Source organism: Mycetomoellerius zeteki, unplaced genomic scaffold (assembly GCF_001594055.1).
Source record: "Mycetomoellerius zeteki isolate Tzet28-1 unplaced genomic scaffold, Tzet1.0 scaffold87, whole genome shotgun sequence".
Classification (NCBI taxonomy): Eukaryota; Metazoa; Arthropoda; class Insecta; order Hymenoptera; family Formicidae; genus Mycetomoellerius; species Mycetomoellerius zeteki.
Window position 1 is genome coordinate 297,909 of NW_017257903.1, and position 12,262 is coordinate 310,170.

The following is a 12,262-nucleotide window of genomic DNA, read 5'->3' on the forward strand; positions in this document are numbered from 1 at the left end:
ATGACAACACGGCGACACGTACAATCTATTCTCTCTTGCATAATAATATTAATATATATTTATACATTGTGTTTCTGAAATAGTACCAAGAATAAAATAATCCTCATGAAAAGTTAAATGGAAAATGTGAAATAAAAATCTCTTATTTGAACTTTTTATTTTTATGAAGGAACATTCCATTTTTTTTCGATTACATTTATTACTTCAGAAACTATACAATATACATATATTTATTGCTCAACAAAACATTCATTAAAAACAATAAAATTCATCAATCATCTTTATAAAATTTGCACGAGATGCACTTCATATTTTCCAAATTATATATATGGCACGTTTAGATTTTTTTTTTTCACGTATCCCGGTTTCTATCTCAATTAATTTTTATTCTATTCCCATTCTATTACCCGTAGCACTTTATTAAATTGCACTTTATATAATCGCACGATACTATGCCACAATAAAAGTAACAATAAACATTCCAAGTTATTGATATGTTTGCTAACTTATGGCATAAGCTTGTTGCACGTACTCGTCGGAGGCTAACATTACAAAGATGAAGTTTCCCGAGCTTTTCTAATTTAAAAAGATTATAATATGTGCTTTGGAGGGAGCCTCTTTCTTTCATCTATAAACTGCTTTAGTCGTGTGCACCATTTACAAAATATCGCGATGGAACTACACGAAACCGGCTTGGAGTACAATAGCTGCTTACACGCACTATCGTTCCATGATTCGAGGCCAGTCTAGACGCATCATAAATATTTCGCCTGGATGTGAACGTACGACCCACCCATTTTCATTTTCTTCACGAGATTTCAATAGCTTCAATCTGCTCGCATGTCATGCCTGCACCTTACGCAAAGCAAATCAGAATTTATTCCATTTCCCAGATTATTTTGGAATTAATTTAACAAAAGTCGCGATACGTCAAAACAATATACTCGCAGTGTGAAATTTTGATATTTACTTCTCAAAAGGTGCAGGCATTATCACAGGCATTAGCGAATCTTTTATGAAATCCGGACGTTTTATGTGTTTATCACGTAACTGCATTCATTCGCGACTTCTAGTGTCTACAGATCCGTCGAATTAATATCGCAAAAATATACATATATTTTCACAATTCTGAATTCACCGCTAATTACGAAATCGAAATGGCGATGATACAAAAGCTAAATAGAATCGAAACGTCTGTAAATATATTATTTTTTTAATAAACGAATTATTATCATATAAAACACCTTGTGCTCACATTGGCAATTTTCCTTAAGTTTTTATTGTTAAATTTTGGAGCCTTTTGATTTCACATGATCATTTCTAAATAAAGTACATTAATTTCTCATACGCACTCGCTTTCAATCGCTCTTGGTAAGAACACGCTCCTTTGACGGATACGTAAACACACCGCTGCATTGTATGTGCTTTGGGTCTACAATCTTCTCTTCGTATAAATCAGGTGTAATCTATGTGGTGGATGAACTGGATTATGAGCAAAAGAAGCAGTATGAGCTGACCGTGCGCGCCACCGACAGTGTATCAGGCGTTTACGCGGAGGTACTCGTCAGCATCCTCGTCCTAGACGTGAACGATTGCCCGCCCGAATTCACACAGGATTCCTACAACATCTCGGTGTCGGAGGCGGCGGTATTTGGGACCCCCGTCCTGCGAGTGAGTTCCAGAGACAATGACACAGGTAAGCGTAAAACAAATTTAAACTTTGTATTGAAAATCGGATTGTATCTCCTTCGGTTTTATACATAATGGAATTTGGAAAAAATTGGTATTTTTATGTACATATTTATTTTGCAACAGGCATCAATCAACAAGTTCGTTATGCTATTCAAAATGACACCGAGGACAGCACGGATCTCTTCCACATCGATCCTGATGAGGGTGTGATATTTCTCAAGCGATCTTTGGATCATGAGAGTCACGAGTCCCATCATTTCACCGTGATTGCCATGGACCGTGGCGTGCCGAGCCTGTCGAGTACGGCGCACGTCTGGATGAGCGTGATCGATATGAATGACAATCCGCCCAAGTTCGAGCAGCCCTCATACACCTGTTTCCTATCGGAGCACGCCGAACGTGGCCAATTCGTGACAGTGGTCACAGCCAGCGATCCCGACTACGTCGACGAGAAGCTGACGTACACCATCATAGGTGGAAACGAACAGCAGACGTACAATATCGATCAGTCGACCGGCATCATCTCGCTGATAAATATGCAAAACTTTGGCGAGCAAAAACTCAGCATGCTCAACGTATCCGTCACCGACGGCGTCTACACCAGTTTCACCCGTGTCAAGATCGAGATCCTGCCCGCGAACAGACACAATCCGAAATTCCCGAATCCGATAGTCGAGGTAACCGTCTTGGAGAACCAACTGCCTGGTAGACTGGTCACCAGCGTGCTGGCCGTGGATGAAGACTTCGGCGAGTATGGTACGGTGACGTACGCGATAATGTCGGAGATGATGAAGGAGATATTTGAGATAAACAAACTCACTGGCGAGATAGTAACACGTAAGAAGCTCGATCGGGAGGAGCAGAAGCGCTATGAAATACCAGTCATGGCGACGGACGGCGGCGGTAGATCCGGATTCGTGATGGTGCGAGTTAAGATCGGCGATGAGAACGATAATGCGCCGGTATTCCTAATTAGAGAATACAAAGCGACCATTCAGGGCAATCTGTCCCTGAATACACCCTTCCTGAAAGTCAGGGCACAGGACGCGGATGAGGATGAGGCAGCCAAGATCGTTTATTCCATCTACGAACCGCAAACGTCACCAGCTAGATCTCTGTTTGGAATAAATCCCGATACAGGATCTCTTTATCTGCAGAAGAGCGCTATGCCGTGGGGTAAGAGATATATTTATTTTATCTTTATACTATAAGCAAAATAAATAGGATCAATACGATCCGTCTTGTTAGAGATTTTATGTGACAAATAAATATTTGTTATACTTTTAGAAAACCAATTGTTCGAGCTATTTATTCGTGCGGAGGACAAAGGCTTGACTACGCACCATGCCGATGTGCCGCTAAGTATCTACATAATGGGTTCCCACGATGTCCCGCCTCTGTTTGAGCGGAAAGAAGATAAATTCTTTGTAAGAGAGGACTCTTCCGTCGGCACGCCGATCACGAAACTCAAAACCGTTACAAACAGCACTGTAACATATCGTATAGTATCTGGCGATGAAGATAACCCGCTCTTTACGATTGACTCTCACGGCCAGATTACTCTAGCGAGACCATTGGATCGAGAATTGAAAGACAATCATTTAATCGGGGTTCTCGCTGAAACGGATTCCAGTCCGCCGCTCACAGCTCTTGCTGAGATCACTCTTCAGGTACTGGATGAGAATGATCACGCGCCGAAATTCGAAAGCAATCCCTATGCGATTAGTTTGGCCGAAAACATCGAAGAGGGAACGTCGATACTCAAAGTTATTGCGCATGATAAAGATCTCGGTAGCAACGGCGAAGTGCGTTACTCTTTTGGATCTGATATAGGAGAATTAGCAAACGTTTTTACAGTGGACGCTTATACCGGTTGGATATCAACATTAGTACAAGTCGACAAGGAAAAGCAGCCGGAATATAAGTTTCAGGTAAACATAAATACATAAGCATCCCAAATATATCTAAAAATAGAATAAGTCATAATAATTCCTTTTTTTTTCAGGTGGTTGCGACTGACAATGGAAATCCGAAACACTTCGCGAGAACGTCAGTGCACGTCAAGTTAAAAGATTATAACGATAACGCGCCCGCGTTCGTTGACGATCGTTACGAGGCTACGGTGAACGAAGACGCTTTACCAGGAACGGTTGTGGTAAAATTGATCACCGCCGACAAAGACACAGACGTCAACACACCGATAGAATTTTATATAACGTCCGGCGATTCTAGATCGCAATTTCAAATCAGGTCTACCGGCGAAGTATACGTAGCAAAATCTTTAGACAGAGAGACCATTGATCGTTACGAGCTTCAAATCGTTGGTACAGATGGAAAATACGTTTTTGAAACAAAAGTGACGGTGCAAGTCCTGGATGTCAACGATAATCCGCCGTATTGCCTCAGATACCGTTACAGAGAGATACTTTCCGAAGGCTCGCATCCTGGTGCTTATGTCTTGACCGTATTAGCCACCGATTACGACGACGAGCCGAATGCTAAGCTACGATTTTACTTAACCGGCGACAATAACGACAAATTTTCGTTAGATAAGGAAACCGGCGTATTGAAAACCGTCGGACAGCTTGATCGAGAGACTCAAGCCAAATATTCCTTGACAGCCCATGTACAGGATCGAGATAAGCCAACTTGGGAGTGTTCATCTCAACTGGAGATTCTCGTTTCCGATCTCAATGACAACGCGCCGAAATTCACTATGTCAACTTACAGCAGCACTTTGCCCGAGGACGTGGAGATCGGCACGTTAGTGACGAAGGTACACGCTACGGACGACGATATCGGTATCAATCGGAAGATCCGATATGAATTTATTGATTCAGCGGATGGTCACTTTCTCATCGCAGCGGACAGTGGAATAGTCACGCTGGCTAAACCATTAGATAGAGAAACGAAGGCCATGTACAATGTTACTATTCAGGCGCTTGATCAGGGCACCCCTCAGCTAATGGGGATCGCTTCTCTCATCGTTAATGTACAGGATATCAATGACAATCCACCGGAATTCGCTTCTAAACTCTATTTCGCGAAAGTACCTGAGATCTACGCGGTTGGTACCGAGGTGGCACGAGTGCTCGCCACCTCAAAAGATACAGGAGTGAACGCTGATATATATTACTCGATTGTCGGTGGCAATGAGCATAAAAAATTCCAAATAGACGCCAAGACAGGCGTTTTAACCATCGCTGAACAGCTGGACTATGAACGGGCTCGCGATTACTTCCTCACTATCCAAGCTATTGACGGAGGCATTCCGCCGCTGAGCAATCACGCTACTGTCAATATCACCGTCACTGACAGCAATGATAACGCGCCGATTTTCAGCGAAGTTTCGTACAGAGCCTTTGTGAGGGAAGATGCAAAAACCGGGGAAAAAGTTACGCAAGTGAGTTTCTCAGTTTTTATTATTTGCACTTCTATCATAATTTTTCTCAAAAGGATACTAGGCCTGTTGTTTTTAACTGAATTTCTTGCACGTGAAGAGAAAAGAAAGAAAGATGAACCATGCAAGAACTTTAGCTAAAAAGAACAGACCTAATACTGCGGTCTATTTAATTATCCTTGGATTAGGATTTATTTTTAGTTCTTATTATAATGGAATATTTTTTCACAAAAAAATTCTTACATATAGAATGAGAATTCAAGAATCGAATTCAATTTCTTTTGTAACTATTACAATGACTTTAATTAAAGAATGCTATAGGAATCTTTGTATTATGTAACATATATATATAAAATGACAAATAGATACACAAAATTATAAATAATTATTAATAAAAAATCCATCTTACGTAATGCGAAACTATTTGTCTCGTTAAAATATTTTATTTTATTGATGTTTCAGGTTTATGCGAACGATTTAGATAGCGAAGAGAATGGCAATGTGTCGTATTATATAGAACGTGGCGACAGACAGAAGCAATTCTCCATTGACAGAAAAACTGGACAGATAGCTGTCACCGCGCCATTGGACCGAGAAGAAGTTAGTACCAAATACAATATATATTATAGATGCAAACATAAACGAAATACTCCAATAAACATTTTAATTTTTCTTTTAGATTGCAAGCTATGTGTTAGAAGTTCATGCGCGTGACAATGGCATACCGATGCTCTCGAGCTTCGTGATGGTGAACATCGAAGTTCTGGATGCGAACGATAATCCGCCGTTATTTTCTTTGCCAAATTACACAGCTGTTGTACAGGAAGACAAACCGCTCGGTCATACGGTTTTACAATTTGTAGTCACAGACGCGGACATTGAACCGAATGCCGACCCGTACACCTTTGATTTCCGTTCCGGGAACGAAGGAGATGCGTTTCGGCTGGAGCAGGACGGTACTTTGCGAACAGCGACGAAGTTCAACAACAGAGTGAAAGATAAATATGTTCTACATGTTCGGGTGTTCGATAACGGCAGTCCCCCATTGTACTCGGACGCGTGGGTTGTAATCAAGGTGATCGAGGAATCGCAATATCCACCAGTAATCACGCCCCTCGAAGTGATTATCAATTCTTACATGGACGAGTATCCCGGTGGTATTATTGGGAAAGTCCACGCAACCGATCAAGATCAGTACGATACGCTTCTCTTCAGTTTGATACCATCCTCGCCGATCCCAAGTATCGATCTCTTCCAGATAGACAAGATCGATGGTACATTAGTGGCCCTGCCCAGACTTGACGTAGGCGAGTACAGGATAAACGTTAGCGTGACGGACGGCAAGTTCCATTCGTACTCCGTTGTAAAAGTTAACGTCGATCTAGTGACCGACAAAATGCTCGAGAGTTCGGTGATCGTGAGATTTCGAGAGGTCAGTCCAGAGGATTTCATGCTGAGTCATCGCAAGGGTTTCGTCAGAACTGTTCGCAACGCGATGAATTGCCGTCTTAAGGATATCGTCATTATCAGCGTACAGCCGTCGACTGATGAGGCGAACTTAATCAAGTCGCGAGCGATTCGCCAAGCAGTACACAATGATCTCGACCTTCTATTCGCTGTGAAAAAAGCGGCGAGTTCCGCGGGTTCATCAGGTTTCTATGCGTCAGAGAGCATACGCGAGGCATTGAACCAACACGTAGAGGAGTTGGAGGAGTCGACGAAGTTAGTTGTCGAAGAGATCGTTCGGTTCAAGTGCAACAAAGGTTACTGCTTCTACGGCGACTGCCAAGACAAGATCACTCTCGATCCTACGCAAATAACGCCCGTATCCACTGACGTGATGAGCTTCGTATCACCGCGACATAAACACAAAATGGAATGTAATTGCAAGGAAGGATATGCCGGCAATCACTGCGAAGTGGTAGTCAACGAATGTGCCAGGGACCCCTGTCCTCTGTTCAAAGTTTGCGTGCCGGACTCCTCCATTCAAGGATACTCGTGCCAGTGTCCTGAGGGATATGCCGGTCAGACCTGCGACATAGATATTTCCAAGTGCCACGATGAATCGTGTTACATTCCGCGAAATCCCATATCTTTCAGCGGCAAGAGTTATGCTCGCTATAAAATCGACAAAGCTCTAATACGACAAACGATCGAAGACCGTCTCAGCTTATCCTTGAGGATCAGAACGATGCAGCCTACTGGCAACCTCATGTACGCAGCCGGCAAAGTGGACTATAATATTCTGGAGATTGTTAATGGCGTGATGCAGTACAAATTCGATCTGGGCAGCGGCGAAGGACTGGTTAGGGTGAGCAGTGTGTACGTGAGTGATGGACAATGGCATGAGATTCAACTGGAGCGAGAAAGCAACAGCGCCCGACTGACTGTAGATGGAAAACACATTGCTCATGGTTCTGCGCCTGGTATCAATGATATTCTGAATTTGCAGTCGGACGATTTATATTTGGGCGCTGAAGTGAGACAACATCCATCAATTATCGGTTTCGAAGACGTGCAGCGCGGTTTCGTTGGCTGTATGGACGACGTCAGGATCGCTCGGATATCTGTGCCATTGCACATGAGCGGTGCTAACAGCGTGGCAATCCTCAAGCGATTCGCCAATGTTGAATTTAGCTGTGACACGGCAACCATCCTAGTGCCGCCAGGTGTTTGCGGTTCACAGCCGTGCCAAAATGGTGGCACCTGCAAGGACATGGGCAGCGACAACTATGAGTGTCAGTGTCACAGCCGGTTCGCCGGTTTAGCTTGCGAAATCGATACGGATCCGTGTGCCTCATCGCCCTGTCTCTACGGCGGCCGTTGCAAGATCGTGCCGGAAGGCGGTGATTACGTCTGCGATTGCGTCGGACCGAGTTTGAGTGGCAAACGTTGTGAATTTGGTAGATACTGCAGCCCGAATCCGTGCAGCCACGGCGGCGTGTGCGAGGAGGGAAATAACGGTCCCATCTGCAAATGCCAGGGCTTCACAGGCGATCACTGTGAAACCGACGTAAATGAATGCGACGCAAGTCCGTGCACGAACGGCGGCACCTGCGTGAACGAAATCGGCACGTACAGATGCATCTGTCCACCGAATATGACCGGCTTGAACTGCGGCAACCCGGCCTTCTCCACGCCCATCATATCCAGCCACTTAAACATTCCATGGGAGTATCTCATGTGGATCGGCATCGCGGTGCTGCTCAACATCCTCCTCATCGTCATATTCGTCGCTTTCTGGCGGATGCGGGCGAAGCGAACCAGAACGCGCGCCAACAACATTAACAACGAGACACGGAAGCAGATGGTCCTTAATTCCGCGAGGCCAAACGAGCACGAGTTCAAGCGCAGTTCGAAACTGAGCAATCTGGAAGTCATACAGGTACTATTATTGTTATGTTTAGATTAACTATTCTCATTATCAGACGTATTATAAAAGCATGAGCTCTCCAACTTGCATACTATATCTGAAAAATTCCTAGACAAAAATTCAAAAAAAATTCAACGAATTCAGATATCAGTTTTTATTTACAGCAGACTTTTTCGTAATCCCCTTCCCTCTTGACATACGCAATAGAACGATTATGTAATGGTTGGAAAATTATTATAATGCTCTCCTTCGGGAATCGCCTTTCATAGGGGATTTTAAGAGGAGAGAGGACTATGTAGAAGCATATGAATTAAAGTTAATATCTGAATTCGTTGATTTTTTAGAATATTTATCTGGGAACTTTTCAGATATACTATGTACATTCATTTGAAGGCATTATTTTAATATCTATACGATGAGAGACTTCGAGAGATTTAACTTACGATTACAATATAATGCCTTCAGTTCTTTGTGGTATATAATGGCTATTTAGTAATCGACATTAACGCTATTTTATTTTTCATTTGCAATTGTTTGGTTTGCCCACGTGGAACATTTCCCCTCATCGCGGCGTCGATCCCATTTAAGGTCTACGTGTAATTCTTCTTTTTACAGAGAGAACCTCCCCAATGTCCTCCTAGACCCGCCTCCTACACTCCAAGCTCGAACAACGAGCCTGCCACGTACGGTAACTCTGCGGCGGTGGCTCTAAATAACTTGGACACCCTGCGCAGCTACGGCAGCGCGGGCGATGAATTAGAGAACTTCCCGCCTGATTATCTGCGGAACCTGAATCGCAGCACTCCCATACCACCCCCGTCCCTGACCCTCGCTAACCCGGTCGGCGGAAATGCAACTGGCAGCGACACGGACAGTCTACATAAGCCCACCTGGCAGGAGCAGATGCAATTAGCCTCCTTCATAACCGATACTACTAAAATCAAGAATGGTGAGTGGTCCACGACCGCGACAATGAAAGAGGAACCACCCTCTTGGCTCCATCCGGTAGCTTCTTACTTTTGATTTCGCTTGTGGCATGCAATCGTAAGGAGTAGAGCATTAGGCTCTTCCCTATTCTAATCTCTACTTGACGAAACCTTCCCTTAATTTTTCTTGCTCTTTTTCTATCTTTTCTCTCTCATTGCGACCTTTCTATCATTGGCGTAGCCGATTATTCTATTAACACCAGCGTGTTTCGTGTTGTGTGCACTAACAGACCTGAAACGAGCGAGCCCAGTGGTACCAGAGCTGACCACTGGAGGACTTCTACTAAACTCTTCTCGACGAACGCCTCATGCGGTTGGGTCTTCCGTCACTTCCGTCACGTCCATCGAGGATGATCCTCGCATCGTCGGCGGTAAGTCGAGACAGCCTGCTCGTATGGCTCGAGATAGAGAGTATCCTTTGAATCGTATATCATTTCTTAAAAATTAAAGATGTTTTAATGTAAGCATTAAATCTTGCGGTATCAGTGTAGTAATAAAATTTAAAAATACATCATCAACGGCTATTAATAAAACTTTACAAATTCACCAGAAGCTGCTATAGCCAAAGATGTGTGATCTTAGGATACTCAGTATACTTTGGGTCTTCGCTTTTTCGCTTGTACTATCTCAATCGAGTGCTATTATTTGCCCTCGCACTATCTCTACTTTTTACTTCACCGCACAACACTATGCCGCATCGCATGTAGCGTGTCGGAGTACAGTCGTTGTCTGCAATGCTTTTAGGGTATCACTGGGACTGCTCAGACTGGGTTAGGCCGAGTCAGAATCCCTTGCCCAACATCACGGAGGTACCCGGCAGCGAGGTCCCAGACTCGTCCAGTTTCCATAGCAATGAGAGTAATGAGTCTAATACTCATCAACTACCATTGAGTAAGTATATGGTGGTACCGAAGTACGCGGATAGACCGAAGTGGATAAGCTGTGCGAGAGCGTGCTTCTACGATTGCGACGCGGATATCTGTGAATGCCCATTGATTTACCTCTTTCTGCATTAGCATGATTAGTGTAATATTGATGTTTGACAGCTTTAATTTTAGTAACGTCATAAGTATTGAGTTTGATAGCAAACTTGTTAGATTGTCACAAAAATTTAGTAGTTTTATTGACACACATCCAATAATGAAAATTATAGAACCTAAAATGATGTATTTAATGCCGTCTTAACATTGTAATATAATAATAGAATAGTGAATTTATAATAATAGGGACTAACAAATTAGTACTATAATTAACCACGTCAATATTTATGCATGACGAGAAATGTGATATAATATCATAATGTCATACATTCCAGTTTGTTATTTCGCTAACAACATTAATTATGGTAATTTGTAAAACTTTCTGAACAATATATTTGTATAATATGGAAATATATGGAAATATGTAACATTTCCAATTCTGTTATAGTGCATGGTCCAATAGATCCAACGAGGGATATTGAGACGCTAAACGAAGATCAAGAATCGGAATATGTCGGCGATTCCGAATGCGGGACCGAGTTTTCGGAGCAATATCATTGCGCGGAGACGCAGCGTCTGAATCCTCTCGATAGCGGCGGTGAGGGAGAGTACAAATATAAGAGCTCTGAGAGCTATCTGCGTCACCCGAACTCATATCTGCCGCATTACAATATTCACACCGACACCGAGAACGAGACGAATCCGCTCAACGGCCGTCTCAGCACCCTCGAGTCCGACGAGGAAGAAGAAGATGACGTAGTGCCTTATGGTTTTCCGAGCACCCGCCGTAACCGATGCCACAAGGTGATCGAGGAGGACGAGATTGGATCCGTCATCACCACGCTGGAGGAAAGGAACTCGTTATTGGGCGGCGCAACCAGCAACAGCGATCTCTCCACGAATCTGTGCGAGATCGATGATTCTGAGTACGAGATCACGGATCAGAAGAGCAACGGACGCCTGTGGCTGTCGGGGAACGGCATCACGCAGACCTCAGTGTGACGAACGGTGGTGCCGAAGTACGCGGATAGACCGAAGCGTGCGAGAGCGTGTTTCTCCGTGCTTCTACGATTGAGACGCGCGGATATCTGTGAATATGCAATTTTGTACATAGAGTGTTATATCGTCGTAGAGAAGTAAGACAGACTGTACAGGCAGCTATGAAGTAAGGAACGTTTATGCGAACCACCGGCGTGTTCTGGACGCACGTCGCGCGCGTGATGTATGCCGTTGCGGAAATACATCGCGCCTCAAATCTCCTCCTACATAGGTAGAGTTCAAGAGAATCAGCGTACTTAATCCTGCAAACTCATCGCGAATAGTTATATGTCTTACAATTGCAAGCAGTGCGTACGTCGCGTATATCCATATCAGAATCGATGAAAAAATTTAGACAGCTTCTACTTCATTTATTAATATTATATACATATATGTTTTGTAATAATGTATAGGCTATTCCGTGATAAAATTAATAAACTTCTAGAATGTATTCTAGACTTTATTATAAGCAAAAAAGTTTATATACATATATACTGTACTGTCAATTTGGCTTACAATGAATATTATCAAGACAGACAATTTATTAATATTATAACAAACAAAAAATACTAAACATTTATAATTTTCATGTGAATATTTTTTTAATTATATTCTATAAAATATCTACTTTCTTAGAATACTTTCTGAGAAATTTATTGATTTCCTCGCGGAATATCCTGTATATAAACAGATAAAATTGAAAATATAGATCAACGTAATTTTATGACTTGGTAGTAGAAAAAGATATTTAAACATATAATTTTCGTACGTTTTCTACTTCCAAGCCATGTTT

At 42.9% G+C, this 12,262-nt stretch overlaps 1 protein-coding gene across 1 annotated transcript in view; it reads left to right on the plus strand.

The window, feature by feature from the left end:
• Positions 1–11,887, plus strand: part of LOC108730241 (fat-like cadherin-related tumor suppressor homolog) — a gene marked incomplete at its 5' end in the record, with an annotated part of 53,022 nt that extends 41,135 nt beyond the window's left edge. Inside the window, 10 exon segments of the mRNA XM_018459810.1 lie at positions 1,460–1,696; positions 1,816–2,868; positions 2,980–3,623; positions 3,698–5,095; positions 5,555–5,692; positions 5,772–8,477; positions 9,081–9,414; positions 9,682–9,822; positions 10,196–10,342; positions 10,880–11,887. Coding sequence (XP_018315312.1) covers positions 1,460–1,696; positions 1,816–2,868; positions 2,980–3,623; positions 3,698–5,095; positions 5,555–5,692; positions 5,772–8,477; positions 9,081–9,414; positions 9,682–9,822; positions 10,196–10,342; positions 10,880–11,433 — 7,352 coding nt within the window.
• Positions 11,888–12,262: the final 375 nt, after the last annotated feature.